Raw genomic sequence first — 17,432 nt, 5'->3', positions numbered from 1 at the left:
ATTTTTAGGAGTGTGGTCTAATTAAAGCAGAAGAAACTAAGAAGCCAAAAGTAATGGCACACTTGTCCTCTCCTCACCTATATCCTTCAGGACAGATGCACGAATATCCACTTAGCTCGTCCACACACTGAGCTCCATTCTGACAGCGATGCTCCTCGCAGTCATTATAGTCTACACTGCAGTCATCACCAACATAACCAGGAGAACACACACACCTGCAATGCAAAAACACAAAACATAAATTGTCTATTTCCCAACATACAGCTTCAGAATTGATTGATCTGGTGTAAGTAAAACATACTTGGGTCCAGAGGATGTGATGAGGCAGGTAGACTCGTGTTGGCAGGGGCTCCGACCGGGGGCACACACATCTTCCATTTCTTCACACATTTCACCTACAAAGAGGCAAAAGTTTTAGAGAAGGTGGTTAACGCAGAGCAAAAAATCTTGCAAGATTACAAAAGATCTTGCAAGATTTTTTGTAATAATCACATTTTTTTATACCAACCTTCTTTTTAACTGATATTTTGTTACTGTGCAGCTGTTTCTGGATCTTAACTGTGTTGCATCTACTAACCTGTGTAATAGGGGGGACAAAAACAGGTGTAGTTGTTGACACCGTCAATGCAGGTTGCGCCGTTCTCGCAGTCATTGTCATCGCAGTCATCAATATTGGTTTCGCAAGTCGGGCCCTCGAAGCCCAGTGGACATGTACAACTGTAAAAGCATACAAACCCATCTCATCAAGTTCTGTCTTTGATTAAGGTTTCATTCCTTAGCTTCACTGATTTCCTCACCTGTACTGTCCCTCTTGATTTGCATCCATTCGGCAGGTTCCTCCATTGGCACATGGGCTGCTCACACAGGCGTTCAGAACCGCCTCGCAGTTCTTTCCCTGAAACAGAGGCCAGACTAAGGGATCTGCCAAAAATGATGCTACTCACGTCGGTAACCTTTTAACTGGTATTCACAGGTGGGTGGTAGCACTGTGTAGTTCTTACCTTGAATCCCGGAGGACAGCTGCACCTGTAGATCTCCACAAGGTCGCTGTGACAGATGCCTTGGTTCTGGCACGGACTCGACAGACAAGGGTTACACTTGGCCAACACTGCTGTGTCCACATCACCTAGAGGAAATGCCAAAAAGCTTATATTTCATTTTTTTACAAGTACAAGTGACCAATCTAAGATGAAATTCCTGCGCTGAACACAATAACTCACCTGAACATTCAAATTTCTTTGCAGGTGTAGTCAGCAGAAGTTTGCCCTCCATGCCCTGAGGACCAGCACAGCGGGCGATGCCGGGCTCTTTGTATCCAGTCTTGACCCAGTCCGACAGCCAACGCAGGTGACAGTCACAGTACAGGGGGTTGGCACCGATTGCCCTGAAAATTCAGAGATCAGTCATTAGTAATCAGTGATTTAGGCCCTTTCAGTACAAGTCTACCCACTGTAGTGCACTCTGTCACCAGCAGGTGTCTCTACATTCTCATATAAAGTAACACTCACTTAAAAATCAACTTGATGTCCTAGACAAAAAAATCAGAGCCTCCCTAAGAATAAAACAGCTCTAAAGTTTAACGCTCAATGCCACTTTGGGCCATGCATTATCAGGAGGAAGGCTGTTCAATTATAGGCAAAGGTGTGAACAGAAGGCACTCTTAACTGCTTCTGTCATGGTGGTCGTGAATCAATGGCGCTCTGTCCTCCCGCTGGATGCACAAACACTCCTGAATCGATGCTGTTCCATTACTGCGGAACACAGGCTCATCTTTCAGGCCGGGCCAATAGCTGACACCTGACATCTGCTTACATGAAAGCCACTTGACTGTGACTGTGGATCAATGGCTCCCCTCCATCCGTCACTTCGCCCCATTTTCATGAAGCCTCGACTCTTGCTCTGCTCTCCACGAAATGTCTTTGTTTAGTTCTCCCTATGCTTCTTTCTGCCAGAGCTCCAGTGTCAAAACTGGAGGACACCTACAGATTGACAGATCTATCTGTCGACATCTTCTTTTTTTGGCTGCTCCCTTTGGGGGTCGCCACATTCGATGCATCTCACCCTGTCCTCCTCCTCTGTCACACGACCCATGTGCATGTCCCGCTTCACTACATCCTACCTCCTCCGTGGTCTTTCCCTCCTGCCTGGTAGCTCCATATTCACGATAAGTCTATCTATCTAATAGGCAGATATGTCTACTGATCAGCAACTGTCACGAAATGATGTGGCAATTTATGCTGGATGGCAAAAGCCATGCACAGCCAGACACCCAACTCACACAAAATTTCAGACAAATAAATAAACACTGGAGTCCACAGACCATGAAAGATATGTGTGTACAAGTCAGTGAATGTGTGTGCTTCAAAGATGTCACACAGGGAGATGAGAGAGCAGAGGGGTCTGTGTGTTGCTTGAACCGCAGGACTGCGGCTGATTAAGGGAGGGCTCGTCTCATGCAGAGCCAACCAAAGAGGACAACAGACAGCCCACTGTGAGCCACACTCTGGCTGTGTGTGCAGACGGCTCCTGTACCTGACAGTGTGTGTGTGTGTGTGTGTGTGTGTGTGTGTACATTTTTGTGTGCAGCTACATGTATGTACACTTAACATGGTAAATGCAGATGGTAACGCTTCTGGAAAGGGCCATACAGTTGTGTGTTACTACTTACAAATGGGAAAGTGAGGACACGTCATTAAAGATGCCATCGGGAAGCTCTGAGATTTCATTGCCATGAAGCGACCTTAAGGGTGAAGGGGAAGGAGAGGACAAAAAGAGAAAATTCATGAAGACATCTGAGCACAGAAAGAAAATCATACTATTAGAACAAAGTTCAATAGAAGATTTACTGATTGGTCAACTGCCAGAAAATCAACTAGTTTTTGATTTGTTAAAACACACTACTATCAATTTTTTTAAAAAGACAAGTATTTGAACATTGTCCATGAAATGTCCCATTTCAGTATTTATAGCAGTGCTCCTGTGTCCAAATGGTAAAGCTATATTTTTTTGAAAGTAAACCAAAGAGTCAATATATTAATTGTCAGTGCTGGGTTGATTGCTTTCCAACAAACCAAAACCAGAAATATCAGGAACAATGGCGCAATGTTGTCTTGGCATTCTAAATGAGCGGGAGGTGGTTTGTGTTTCTGGTAGAGCCATGTGCAGCTGGCAAAGATACGAGGCTCTGTACGTCTGGAAAAGGCTGGTGTCAAGTTTCTATGCACGTCTGGCTGGCAGGGCCAACAGGGGTATAGAGTAGGGGGGGTTAAAGAGAGCTGTACCACATGCAGGACAGTGTAAGTGTGTGTGCAGACAACCAGGGACAATTATGTGCTTCATATTTGGGCACATGCATTAATATTAATCCCAGTGTGTTTTTGCATTATTTTGAATCTACTGTTATTTTCCTTGTTCTCGGACTGCTACCAAGGTTGACAAGCCTACACGGCTTAATGGCTAGATGATTGATGGTCGTTGTAATCCGCCAGGTCATTACCACCTCTAAACCTCAGCTGACCGCAAGCTAATGTTACCACAGCTCAGTCCACAATAACAGTACATGACACATCTGCTCTCTATGCCTGGATGAAGAGAACTGATGTATAAACAGACTTTGAAAGTAAACTGCCTTCTTTGTTGGACCTGTCAATCACGGCGAAACTGCGGAAGAGTCAGAGGAAAGGATGCGGAGAGGGAAGTTGGTCAGTGTAAGAATACTAAATACTAGAGGAAAAATATACAGTGTAACCTGCCTGAGACAACACGCTAATTGGCCTGTGTGCCGTGGAGAATGCTTATTAGTGTAGAGCGCGTAGGTGGGTTGTGGTAGTCGGAGGATACCGAGGGCGTAAAGCCAGCAGCAGTGTGCCAGTCAGGGAAAGATCTCATGGGAAAAAAGGAGCCATGGAGTCTCCAGGAAGAAACTTGATCTGCACTCCTGCTAACATTCTCTCTTTTTGACTTTTCTTTGCTACGGCTCTGTCAATTCATGTTGCTTATGCCAACTTATCTGCAGCCCGATTCCCAGAATGAAACTGATTGACAATGCGATGGTTTATGTCTACACAGAGTGTGGGAAGTCTGGTTCTGTGAGCCACATGTCTGTTTTGTTTTTGTTGAAAGCTTCACATTCATTGTTTTTTTTTTTTCCTTCTCTTTTCTTTCATATCACATTAATTTCTTACAGGTTGCTACTCAAACCCCTGCGGGCCACACCCTGGCGCTGTCTCAGCTCACTCACCTCACACCTAATACTCAGCAGGCCAATTAGAAGCGTATTAATCTGCAGCTTAAACCACAACCACCATACAAACACACACACACATGCGTGCACACTCACACAGCGCCGCTTGCAATCACACCACATCCATGCCAGCCTCAGACCCCTGGTTTGTTTGAAGAAGTGAGCGTTAATGATTCTTCTCCTCTTTTACTGCTGTGTAAAGCCAAAGGTGCAGCTTTATAAAGGCTCTGGCACCTCGGCGTGCGCGACTGCACATGAGCGCGACGCTTTTGGCATCTCATTGTGGTTTCCGTGAAGCTTCCAACTTTGAACTCTGAACTCTTTGTGGAGTCTGAACGTTTAAACTATTAAACTGAGCTCATTGTCGCTCGAGATTTGCTGCACCCCCCACTGTATTTCTAAGCAAAGAAAGAAATGCCACAGCTCCAATTGACATTTAATGGGAGGCTTATGATTGATCACACGGGCAGTAAAGACATCAAAGTTTTCTGCTTCACTTGGACTCCCGTCTGAGTAAGACAATAAGGTAGCCCAGACAGTCTGTGTGTATATAAGTGTGTTATTGTATATAGTTCTCAGCCTGTGTGGTGTGTGTGTACGTGTTGGTGGCACTGAGGGAGGGCCTCACATGGCGTCTAGCATACTTGCACAGGGGAATTTCAGAAGTAAAGGTGGCGTGAGTGAGTAAGAGCAGAAATAACGGACACACAGCTTCATTAGAGATCAAAGCTCTACGCCTGGTGTAGCGACGGCGGCATCAGCTAATGATGGCCGAGCTTCACTCTCATTCTACGCTAAAAGGGCTCTTACGCTTTGTGTCTCGTAATGATCGGGGGCTTTAGTCGAATCCCACCGTAAAAAGAGGCTTTGTTGAAGCTTTGTTGTCACTAATAAAAAGTGTGCCTGCTATGAGCACACATGGAAGGCTGATAACTGCACTCCCACACACATACTAACAGGCACCAAGCCAGTAGATGACAAACATTTAGACTATGCATATACGGGCATCAGTGCGCACACAGACACACACACACACACAAATAGACATCGACGTGCGCGCATAATCTCATAAGGAGTGCTGCTGGGCCTGGTCTCAGTTTCTCCCTTTGCAAAACTAAACTGTACATTCGAGTTAAAGCTTGAGGCTTCGAGCTGCTGTGTGCTTCCAAAGACTGGTTTCATTTCGTCATCTATCTGTCGAATGCATTTACGATCTACATCTCAGTTATTTAGCAGACCGATTCATCCGCAGGGAGCCCATGGTCACTGAGAGTGCACAATCAAAGACTTCATAACTTCATAAAAGCCCAGAGGCAAAGTCAAAACCATTACAGCTAGCGGGGCAAACATTCTCCGGCAATCAGAGTCAGGGTGATTTTGTACAGTGGGATGTGGGAGCATGTGTTTGGCCCTGATGGTGCAGCAGTGATGAGCTCAGGGCACTTGGAGGTGAACAAGCAGACTGGGCAGAAGTCTGAAGAGGAGGTGTGGTTAGAAGTGGGAGCTGGAATAACACTGCTATTTCCCCCCACAGCTGCCATCTAAACAGAGAAAATAGGTCGGAGTTTATGTGTGTGTCTGTGTGTGTCAGTGTGTGTGTGTCTGTGTGTGTATTCATAAGCTGTCATAACTGTTTAGACTGTGTTTCATTCCTCTGGAGTCAATCAAACATTCTCAGCATCTGCTTGCACCATCTCTGTAGTCAGTGCAGGCTGCAAAAATATCCTCCTTAATAACTCATTTAGCCTGAAAGTAAGTCCTGTCTTGTTTTAGAACACTTCTGTCAAAATGACTTCAAATGTTCTCAGTGAGCAGAATGAACACTGTCCTGAAACACCAAAGAAACATTTGATTTTTCATGAGGAAAAAAGTGAAACACTCTCATAGCACAGGCAGTATACATTTTGTATTTGAAAAAAAGCACATATATTACACAAACAGTACCTACATGCAGTTCATCTGAAATATGAAAATGAACTCACAGCAGTCGAAGTGAGTGCAGTCCGCTGAAAGCCATTTTGGGGATACAGCGCAGCGAGTTATAGCTCAGAATTCTGCAAAGTAAGATCGTCACAAGTGTAAAATTTAGGTAGAATTAAAAAAAAAACTTTTCTAGTTGCAGATAAATTAAAATGACAGTCAAGGCTGGTTAAGACTTACAGAGTGGTAAGCTGACTCATGTTAGCGAAGGATGAGTTGGTCAGAGAGTTTATCTTGTTGTTGCTCAGGTCTCTGAAACGTAAAAAACGAAAACATTCACTGTATTGATCAACACCAGGGGTGTCAAACATAAGGTCCGAAGGCCAGAATTGGCCCGGCAAAGACTCCAATCTGGCCCAATGGATGACTTAGGAACAAGTGAAAGAGGGCATGAATTTTGGACTTTAAGAGCTGATAAAGACCTCCCCCACACCTTTTATATTACACCAAAGTAATTAAGCAATAGATAATCAATTAAATGACAGTAAAGGTCTTTCTTTCTTTCTGTGAAAAAATACGTAATAAACTGGATATTTTTTGTAAATTAACAAGAACTTTCTGTTTTATAATTACAGAACAGTCTAGGCAATGAGCTACTGGATCTTTTGCTGTAACTTTATAAAGCTATTTCTTAGAATTGAGTCATTCTTAAGCAACATTTCTTTGTGTTGTAGAAAAACTGACATACTTGAAATTGCACTTCTTTTCATTGCATTAAGATATCTCAGGGATTAAATGTGCAGGTAAACACAAAGGCTTAACATTAAAGTGAGCTGTAAGTTTGACATCCTGGATCTAGACCTTGTGATTGAAGATGTACACAGACAAAAGACTTACACCAGCTGTAGGTATTTGAAGGCAGACAGTTCTTTTGGAACAACACTGAACTGGTTTCCATCTAGATACCTGGACAGAGACACAAATAGGTTAGTAATGAACCAGCAGGTGCTATCATTGAAAGCTAGAACTGTTCCAGCAGACTGCAAATATTTGCCAGCACTATTTCTTAATGTATTTTCAATCTAAGATTCAACTGAACCACTCATGGTTCTGGTAACCAGTTGGCTACTGTGCTGACTTAGCTTCTTGGGGTGAATTTTATGGAGGATCTACAGTAACCAGAATATTGGGATAGTGAAAAAATGAATAAAAGATAAATCATTATCAGTAGCTGATGATTACAGTACATTTGAGCAAATGCAATCCCTCTTTTACTCTTCATACACACTATTTAACTGCATGAAATCAAAGCCTGCTCAAACAGGATTGTTAAAAACAGTTAGAACTTCAATTCGTCTACAAATGAAAACCAGAAAGCTTCTGGTGCCAGATTCTGCATATTCATGTATGGATATCTGCTTACAAGGATAACTTTTTGTTTAGAAGTTTTAACACAATGTTGCTTGTTATGACTAGAGGTCAAGCATAGCAAGCATTCCATAGACATGCTGTTTAAGCAGTCCTATTTCACACAGATACTGGGCTATGAATCACTTCTACTGTGAAAGAGTGACTAAGAAAAGAAGACAAATGTGTTACTTTCAGTGAATTCGATTTTCTGATTTTCCAGTTTAACAACAATTCCTAAATGTGACCCGGCACTTTTAAAGTGACGTACAAACCCTTGTGTCTGTGTGGGCTATGCAAGTGAGTGATGTATACAAGGCACACAACCACCCTCCTGATTACCAACACAAAGTCCTACTAGTGGTGTGTCACTTTGATAAATGGCTGATTTAGGGCCTGGTCCTTCTGAGCAGAGCTGCAGGCTCCTGCTATTGTTCTTGACTGTACACAGGATGGGAAGCACAGGGTGCGTGGGTGCGGGGAGGTGGGTAGTTAGGAGGCCTTTGGGTTCAGTGGTAATGATAGGTAATGACGGTGCTGAGGACACTTGGGATAATGATGGAGTAGCAAACTCTCCAGATGACAAGATGAAAGCCCAGAACAGAGGGGTACACCTGGTCACACCTGCTGGGACAATGACAGGCCTTAAGGCTCGCACAGCGTGTGTGTGTGTGTGTGTGTGTGCCTGAGTTAGTCTGAACCACTTTAAGCATTATTGGAAAGTTCCAGACCTATTCCATTTCCTCCCCTTTCCATTGAAAACTGCTCATTAAAATGTCCTGTTGCTCCCCTATGCTCCTGTGGACAGGCTTTTGGCCCTCACACAAATATTCACGCACACACACAAACACACACACACACACTAATCCTTGGCTCTGAGTGTGAGAGTGACATCAGTGCTAGCCCTGAAGGCTGTGAGGAACATAGAAGAAGAATGTCTGAGAGAATAACTACAGGGTTTATTGACTCCTTTCCTATTCCCTAAGTGACGAGATGTGTTTTCTTTGCCCCTGCTGTTAACACTTATCTTTTTTAGAGGCCCATAAAGTCCACTTTACGTTTTTTTTTAATGATCTTCCTTGCTTTTAAGGAAAGATGAGGCGAAAATAATCCCTGAAAGTCAAGCTGATAAATATAAATGCAATTGGAATAATTAATTCCAAAGAACTCACAGTTCAGTCACATTCCTGGGGATGCCTTTGGGCAGCGTGTGAAGGTGCTTGTTACTGCAGCGCACCACAGTCTCCAAGCATGTACATTCACTGGGACACTGGGGCCGAGGCACACAGCTCGTCTCCTCTTGGCCTGGGATAAAAGAAGAGAGATACGAGAGAGGAAGACAAAGAAAAAATGACCATGAGGGCAGACACAAATGGAAACAAGCCAAAAAAGAGCTGTTTTTTCTGAACAAAAAAAGCCCAAACTGTAGATAGAGTAAAAATACAAAGCAAACCGAAAGGCAGCACAACATCACGATAAATTAAACCTGACAAGGCAGTGAGAAAATAAAGAAAGAAGAAGTAAAAGATGTGAAAAGTACGAAAAATAAAGGACAGAAAGAGAAAGGAGACTCACTAATGTAGTATTGACCAGCAAAGGCAAAGAATGGAAGCTGCCTAAAGCCTGAAGACAGGTCTAACAATCATTCAGGTGCAAACAGGGGGACTGATCAATAAGGCAAACAGCTCAATAGCTCCACTCAGCATATCATTGATCAGCAGCTTAGGAACTGCTGAGTATCAATCTATTCAGTAAACAAAAGACTCACACAGCAGTGGCCATTATTTGAGATGATCTCAGACACTTTAAACAGCTCGTCTTTATAACATATTGTGGGTTAAAATCTTCATCAGTCACACCCAGGTTAGTTTCAAACACAGAGAAGGATTAACATATCATACTTAAGATGCTTTTCTCTTTTCAAGGAGGGAAAAAACTCCACTAACACGGGAGCTGTGGTATAACGTGAAGTAAAGCACTCAAAGCCGCCTACCTTCCTCACAGCGGAAGTCAGGCAGAGCTACATCCTGGAGCGGGATCTCCTTCAGGAAGGCAGGACGCTGGCAGCGAGGGTTACCTGTTACAATCTTCCTGCTCCTCAGCCAATCACCTAGCCAGGCCAGCCGACAGTCACAGTTGAAGGAGTTGGCCAATAAGTTACTGGGAGAGAGTGAGAATAAAACACACTGTGAGAGCAATAAAACCTAAAGTGAAAGGTAGGTGTGTGAGTGTGGCAGGATCTTACAGAGTGGATAGAGTCTGGAGGGTGTCGAAGGCTCCGGGTGTGATTGTGGTCAGCTGGTTGTCGTACAGAGACAACAGACGGACGTTGTGAAGCCCTGTGAAGCTGTCATTGTGGATACAGCTGATCTTGTTGTTCCTCAGCATCCTGAGGACAAAAGAAATACACATTAATTAAAAAAAAAACCATCAGAAACTTTTCCAAATATGCACAAGTATGGGGTTGTGACTCACAACATTCGCAGTCCCTCAAGGCCACGGAACATCCCACTTCGAACCGAGTCCATCTGATTGGCTGTGAGGTGAAGCTCATTGACAGAGGACGCGCCTTCAAATGCCCCATCCTCAATCTCTGTGATCTTGTTGTTGCTGAGGTTACTGTGCGTTTGTGGGGGGAAAAGAAAGCATGTCAGAGAATTAAAAGCAGCACTTACTCTTTAGAGAGTGACTGCTGAAAGGTAAGATGATTTCTACTTACATTTTCTTCAGCTGGGAAAGGTTCTTAAAAGCTCCAGTTGCTTCCAGAGTTGTAATCTCATTGTTGTTAAGGCGGCTAGTGGGAGTAAGATTGAAAGGTTTAATCATTCAAACGGAAAAATCCATTCAAATTCTCTTTAGATATTCACTGTGAGTTTTAAAATTTGATTCGTCTACAACTTCTGCGCACAACAGATTCTTCAAATACTTTTTTTTCTTGTTTGCTTACAGTTCGCTGGTGGATGCGGGTATGTGCTCGGGGATTTTGGTGAGCTTAAGGTTGGAGCAGTCCACTACATTCGACTCACAGCGGCACTTGGGAGGACAGACTGGATCACTGTTACATGCATTGTTCAGATGGCTGTCCTCTGTGCCTGAACAGGAGAAAAAATAGACATTGTTACGGCACAACATATGACATCAGTCACTCTTCCAAACCAGCACAAAGTGCCTTCAATCCCATGATGTTCGCAGTCACGGATGCGCCCCCTCAGCAGCTGTGTGTCAGCAGTTTGTCCTGTTGTGACCGAAGAGGAGACTTCCCTACTTTAGGGTACCTTAGGTGCCCTATAGAGCATCCTGCAACCCTCCTACCATTGATAGGAGAAGATGAATGGGTGAGTTACTTTAGAGAGAGGTGATGGAGCATTGGGGTGAAAAGAGAGAGGATTTGGACAGCCAGCTTGAAGCAGACCACCCAAGGGACAGAGGATGAAGGAAGAAAGGAGGATGAGAGAGGCACAGGAAATGACAGGTGGATTTGAAGGAAAGGAGAGAGAGGAAACAGATGCAAAAGGAGGAAAAGAAGAAAGATGAAAGAGAAATGAAAGGTGAGGGGCGGACGTGCAGAGAGACGCCTGTCCTGATAGAGCGAGAATGAGGCAGCGAGGGGAATGTGGGACGTTTTCCTGCACCTCCTCTGTCTATGAATAGATGTTACGTGCCAAAAAGTGTGCTTCAAGTTACATCATGGCTGCTCAATAATGAAAAAGCACTGGGAGCTACTTAGAACAGTGTATGTTTGTCTGTGAGTGTCTATTGTGCCCCAGTGTCTGTGTATGTATGCATTTATACGTGCATTTAGAGCGTATGTGTGTATATGTTCCATTTAGAGGGAAAAAAGCCGGAACTTTTTTAGAGCTTTGTTTTGTGTCCCATTCCCCTTTTGCATGCTCACATCAGTGCACCATTCTGCCTGAGGTTTAGCGATGACGTCAGTGGAACCGCGTGGGGCACCCAGACCACAGTCATGAGCAGGAAAACCTCAAACAACCAGGACAAAATCCTACAGATGAATATCAAAAATCTGTCCAAACAAGACCTAATCCCAAAACCTCATTGCTGACTTTATTAGAATACCTTTGGACAGTGACAAAAAAAATCCCAGAAACCACTTCCTCTTGTTGCCTGTGCAAAAAACATTTTTTCTGGAGCTGTGTCACTTCTCCGTGGCTCAGCGGAGCGGCGAGTGCAGACAGACACGGTAATGCTGGTCATTAAGGAACTTTTCCCTCGCTAGGCCAGACACAGGAAAAGGCATTTCCTGCGATGGAGGAAGCAATGAAAATACAGCGCAGAGCTTTGATCTTGAGGATGTAGGGGAGCCAGGGGAGATTTCGTGAGCCTGAGTCATCGTCATCGTCACAAGTGCGTGGTGGTGACACTTTTACTGTCAGCAGATTTACACGAAATCAGAGAAAATAGAGGGCAGAGGGATGAGGTTTTTCCCTCTCTGAGGTGCAAAGTGACTCATCGCTGGAGTTGCAGAAGTTCTCATAAATCTCTGTAACTCGGCCCCATTATCAAAGTGTTACTGAATTCCCATGCTATCAGTGATTTGGACATGTGTGTTTCCATTGTGGAAGCTTCAATTGTTATCAGTCAGGGGAGGGTTAAATTCTTATTAATCACGTTCCGCTTTGATCCTCTTTCTGCTTATATAGGACTCCCATTTGTTCTCTAAGCCAGTGCAAAGCTTTATCTCAACTTAGCACACAAAGACACATTAATTTCCACACACGTACACACAGATATACAAGTGTAGACAATGAATCACCCAAGCATTCGCAACCCCACTAAGGCACACGCACATACACACACGCAGACTTTGACACACATCACTGCTCCTCCCGGTTATTTTCTTGGAAGTGCTCTTGTTAAGAGGTCCGGAAACATCCGCCGATAGGAATCTTAGTCCTCTGGTGGGCTTTATTTTCTTTAGCTTTTACTGATAGAAAGGACACACTTTCTTTCCCCCTCTGCCTCCTTCTTTGTCCCTCTCTGTGACTGACTGTCTGTGCTAATGCCAAAGCAAAGAGACATTTCCTTTGGACTATCTGCTGAGACTGTTAGGGAAACAAAGTTGAGAAGAAACAGATGCTCTCACACATATATATCACATTAAAATTCACACATAGGTGCAGTAACTCTTGGGCGCTATTAGCTATTCTCGTGCACTTTTATCTTAAGTATCTCAACAAACGGCAAATTTTACTTCTCACTTTAAAATTGCCCAGGTTTATTTTTTTGGTTGTTATTTTTGAAACAGTGAAGGGAAAACTGTTGTCCAGACAATATCTTCTTTAGGAAAGGCCTTGCTTATTTCAGCAAGACAATGCCAAACCAAATTTTGCACAACACGGCCTGCCCTGCTATCCAAGTCTATCAACCAGTAAAACATTATGTGCTTTATGAGACAGGAATAATGACAAAGGAGGCCCTAACCTGCAGAAATAGTAGATCGGGAAAGAGGAGGGAAACTTTTTGCTTTTAAACCTACAGCGATTGCCGTCTCCAACTGGTAAATGCTTACTGCCTATTTTCAAAAGAGATGATGCAACACAGTTATAAGTGCTGACTTATTATGATTTTTTTGATATTTCAGAGCATGTTGCTAAATCAAATTCAGATTTTTCATAAAAATTGACATATCGCACACCAAACATTTGGCATTATTTTCTGTTAATTACATTATTTTAATTGGCAAATCACTGATTACTGCAATAGTCTGAGGAGTCACTTTTGCTATTCTCAATAGTTTTCTCTTCCACATGAGTTTGGTTAACCTGCATGTTCATATCTAGCATGATCATCTGAATGCTTGCTGTTCTTTCTGACTCAATTATAGCATTTTTAGAAATGATTGCAAATATACAAAAGTAAGCCCCAACTGTAATAAACTGATTTTTTTTTCTTTAATTTGTGGGAGAACTTTGTTTAAATGAATAGTAAGCAATGGAAAAAGTGATGCTGGTAGATGGCTGCAGGTGGAAAATTAGAGAAAAGAGAACGACAATGATAGGGGTGAAGGTTTACAAGCCACTCACCTGGGATGACGTACTGCTCTTTGGCTGTGATGGAGAAAAGAAAGAGGGACGGATGTCAGTGAGACCAGTCTGGTCTGCATAGCTTTGGCACTGCTATGCTTCATATCGGTCATATATAAAGTTTATATATGACGACACATGATTAAAGGTATATGACAATTAAACAGAGAAGCCTAGGACTATCTCTGTGTGGCAATATGGAGACACTAGTAACAATGTAAAAAGGTGGTAAATATTTGGCTGTTGCTAAGGAAGGGTGACATGAGGGGAAAGAAGGAGACAGTGAGAAAGAAGGAAAAAGTCAAAAAGGAAAAAAAAAGAAAGTAAAAACAAAGAGAAAAAACACATGGACTCCCTTCTCCACCAGATCAAGCCAAACAAATGAGTCTATAAAGAAGTGTGAAACCTCAGCAGGTCAGAATGCCAGACAGTGTAGCAAAGTGTGTACACACAATGGTGGGCACACGGTGGAGGGAGTGGGAATGGTGGAGTCTGGCTAGTGTCATGAGGAGGAGAGAGAAAATAAGGGGCCATGAAGGAAACATGAGCCCGGTGGGTAGTGAGCAATGAAGAGAGCAAGAGGAGACAGAGGCTGGTAGGGATGGGAGCCTATGACTGGCAAAGGGCAGGGGAATGGTGGGCACAGGCAGAAACTCTAAGCCCTAACACCAGCCTGGACTGGTGATCTCAGCTCACTGCGGTTTGAATGTGAAACCAGACTCATGACGTACTATTATGCAGGGAAAGTGGAGAAAGAGCAAACAATCCCTCTCTCCTTGGCCCCAAGTTCATCTGGGCAGTTATTGATTGAGTAGCAGCAGCACAGCAAATGATAGGCAAAGTAAAACCTTCTGCTGGGACTGATCGCTCATTGAATGCGCTATCATGGAGGGATAAAAGTCACTCCCAGCAGAGAGAAAGACAGAAGGTAAGCGAGGAGCAGCGTGAGACGAGTGGCATAAAAACAACAAAGCCTGTCTGAGAAATAGAGAAGACCAGTAGGGATGAATTTCAGCAGAGTGACACGGAGCCACCGGCCTACCAGAGCAGCGGAACTTCTTGCTCTTTATTTGCCCGATGCGTTTGTTTGCGAGCCGCCGTGGGCTGGCGCAGCGGGCGCCGCTCGTCTCGATCGGGTTGGTGCGCAGGTAGTCGGCCAGCCACTTCAGATTACAGTCGCAAATAAATGGGTTCTGGGCCAGGTGACTGGAAAAAAGTTGAGAGAAAAAGACAGAAGAAGAAAGGGAATAAACACATGAAAACTGATGTTCATGTTTGGGCACAGACTCTCACCTGGAACCACAGAAACACATACCTGAGCAATAATTTAAGATCAAGACTTGAAAAACACATTTATTATCCAACTAGACTGTTTCTGTGTCATTTGTTCACTTTGGAAGACATATAATAGAACTAAATAGCGCTCTCTGAGTAGTGTTTTGTAGCAGGTTACATTTAGTTCAATTATATTTAGAAAAAGCCAAACATCACTATAGCACACTTCTTCAAAACTGGGCAACTCACACCAAAACACTGATGGATCACAGGAATTTCAGGCAAGAGGAAAAACAATCCATAGCTGATTTTGTTGTTAACTTCGAGCTGCATCCAGCTTACGTAGCCAGTTTGGGGATGCCAGAGACTGGTGGAAACGCTCATTGTGCACTTTCATCCCGTATTTTCAATGCAAGTGTAAAAACAAGCTTGAGACAGTTTAACACAGTGCTGTGTAAGTTTGTGTGTATGTGTGGTGAGACAAGCCATAGCACCATCATCATCACCACTATCAACCTCAACAGGTGTTTCTATGACAATGAGAAAACCTTATGCTGTATATTTTAGATGCCCGTCTGGTGTCTGTATTGATAGCAGTGTTTGTGTTGCCTTGTTACTTAGGACAGAAAAAAGGAGACATTAATTTCAATGAATTGGTGTTGTCTCAGTAACAGTGGTGGAAAGACTGGGTGTGGTAGATGTGCTGTTTTTGATCTCTATCTAGCTGGAGAAGCTGTGTGTGTGTGTGTGTGTGTGTGTGTGTGTGTGTGTGTGTGTGTGTGTGTGTGTGTGTGTGTGTGTGTGTGTGTGTGTGTCTGGGTGTTTGTGACGATGATAGATTTACTCACCTCTCTACCTCATGATTCCATTCCTGTGTTATTACACAGACTTGCAAGTAAACAACTCCTGTGTTGGCTCATGTTTTATGGTAACGGATCAGCATATGTCAGAGCGTGTACAGCGGCGTGTGTGTGTTTCACTCACAGGGTCTGTATTGCTCGTAGTGAAGTGAAGGTGCCCTTGGCGAGGGTTTGGATCTTGTTGTCATAGAGCGATAGCAGCGAGAGATTCTGCAGGTCCTGGAAGGCGTTGGCACGAACGCAGTGAATCTTATTGGCATTCAGCAACCTGAGAGAAGGGGGAAGAAAAGAAAAGTAGAAAAAAAGGAGGGAGGGAAGAAGGAAAAAGCAACTTGTCAGAATTTTTTTATGTATTCATTCATTATACATTCCATCTAGAAAACTATGCATAGGAACAAAGTTTATTTGAAGGTTATGACTTCTTTACTGAGTAGGAGTACAGGGTGCCTGGTATTGAATATATGCCCGCAGAGTGTCTTGTGTGTCTGTGTGTGTGTGTATGTCTTTGTAATCCACTTACAGAAGTTGTAATGCGTAGAGGCCGTCAAACACCCCCTTAGGCAGATCGGTGATCTTATTTCCATACAGCACTCTGTGAAATCACAACACAGACTCGCTTTAGTCAGAATATGACAGCCCAGTGGCTACTCATGCACAAGCTCAGCTCGGGGCCACTTACAAGGAGTTGAGGGACCGCAGGCCCTGGAAGGCATCAGGAGCTATCTCTGAGATCTGGTTGTTGCTCAGATCTCTGTGATGGAGAAGAACGCATTAAAATTAGTCAAGGAATTTGAGAATTTGGGAAAAAGGCCAGTTTCCTCTTTTTATGAAAAGCCTGACTCCTTTGAAGGTGGGGCGGATGCATGGCCCCTGCTTCTCGCTGGCATCAAATATAAGCAAATGTACTGCGAGCTGGATGAAGATGACTTCCAGCTTTCTCCCATATTTAATGGTGCGTCTCTTAAAGGGAGCCTTGGAGCCAATCAAAACATTTACTTGTATTATTTGTGGCAAACAACCATTCTTCTGCTGCGTTGCTATGTGTATGTGTGCATGTGCATGTGTGTGTGTGAGAGAAAGAAAAATTAAAAAAATGTGATGCAGGGCCAAAATCCAAAGTGAAATACGGTAGACTGCCTCTGAACATAGCTGTTGCTAATAGGATCCACAGGCCTCTCCCCACAGGATAACCACTAAGCCGGTGTGTCTATGTGTTTATGTGCGTGCATGTCTGTGTGAATAAATGCAACAGTAAACGAGGAACAGTGGGACAGAAAGGGAGAAAGACAGATGGAGAGACAGAGTTAATGGAGTATGTGGACTGAACTCGAGTCGACTGGATACCTTTGAAGGGAAATCATCATGTGGTGAAGAAGAGGGATATTTTCTCATTTGGGGGTAACAGTTAAATAAGTGCCCATTTGTCTTTTTGCAAAGGACTGAGGTTTCCTGGAAATGAAAACGCAGCAAAGGAGCCAACATGTGCACCGGTGTGTGTCTGTAAACTCAGACACTAGCGTGTTTGCGCATGTGGCGGTGAGTGAGGCCGCTTACTGCATCCCTGTCTAAAGGGATGGTTCATGTGTAGGTCATTCAAACTGGGACAAGGTGAGAGAGAATGTGTGGGGTTGACATTTACTGGAAGAAAAGGACATGCAGGGTCAGCACAAGCGGTGCACAAAC

General features: G+C 43.7%; 1 protein-coding gene across 3 annotated transcripts in view; it reads right to left on the bottom strand.

Moving 5' to 3' along the window:
* slit1a (slit homolog 1a (Drosophila)) overlaps positions 1-17,432 on the bottom strand; it is an 83,539-nt gene that overhangs the window by 5,817 nt on the left and 60,290 nt on the right. For all 3 annotated transcript variants that reach the window (XR_005615359.1, XM_039621779.1, XM_031758756.2), the window contains exons 11-31: positions 16,429-16,500; positions 16,270-16,341; positions 15,874-16,017; positions 14,657-14,820; positions 13,615-13,638; positions 10,518-10,662; positions 10,290-10,364; positions 10,046-10,189; positions 9,816-9,959; positions 9,564-9,730; positions 8,743-8,875; positions 7,061-7,129; positions 6,404-6,475; positions 6,226-6,297; positions 2,669-2,740; positions 1,221-1,384; positions 1,002-1,126; positions 798-895; positions 578-717; positions 302-395; positions 78-215 (exon numbers count right to left, since the gene is read on the bottom strand). Coding sequence is in view for 2 of the 3 variants with exons in the window: in XM_039621779.1 (XP_039477713.1) it covers positions 78-215; positions 302-395; positions 578-717; positions 798-895; positions 1,002-1,126; positions 1,221-1,384; positions 2,669-2,740; positions 6,226-6,297; positions 6,404-6,475; positions 7,061-7,129; positions 8,743-8,875; positions 9,564-9,730; positions 9,816-9,959; positions 10,046-10,189; positions 10,290-10,364; positions 10,518-10,662; positions 13,615-13,638; positions 14,657-14,820; positions 15,874-16,017; positions 16,270-16,341; positions 16,429-16,500 (2,328 nt within the window). In the remaining variant the exon portion in view is untranslated. The remainder of the gene's footprint in view (positions 1-77; positions 216-301; positions 396-577; positions 718-797; positions 896-1,001; positions 1,127-1,220; positions 1,385-2,668; positions 2,741-6,225; positions 6,298-6,403; positions 6,476-7,060; positions 7,130-8,742; positions 8,876-9,563; positions 9,731-9,815; positions 9,960-10,045; positions 10,190-10,289; positions 10,365-10,517; positions 10,663-13,614; positions 13,639-14,656; positions 14,821-15,873; positions 16,018-16,269; positions 16,342-16,428; positions 16,501-17,432) is intronic.

The sequence above is a fragment of the Oreochromis aureus genome, linkage group 13 (genome assembly GCF_013358895.1).
Source record: "Oreochromis aureus strain Israel breed Guangdong linkage group 13, ZZ_aureus, whole genome shotgun sequence".
Lineage (NCBI taxonomy): Eukaryota > Metazoa > Chordata > Actinopteri > Cichliformes > Cichlidae > Oreochromis > Oreochromis aureus.
Note: the sequence above shows the minus strand (reverse complement) of the source record. Positions and strands in the feature narration are given on the sequence as shown.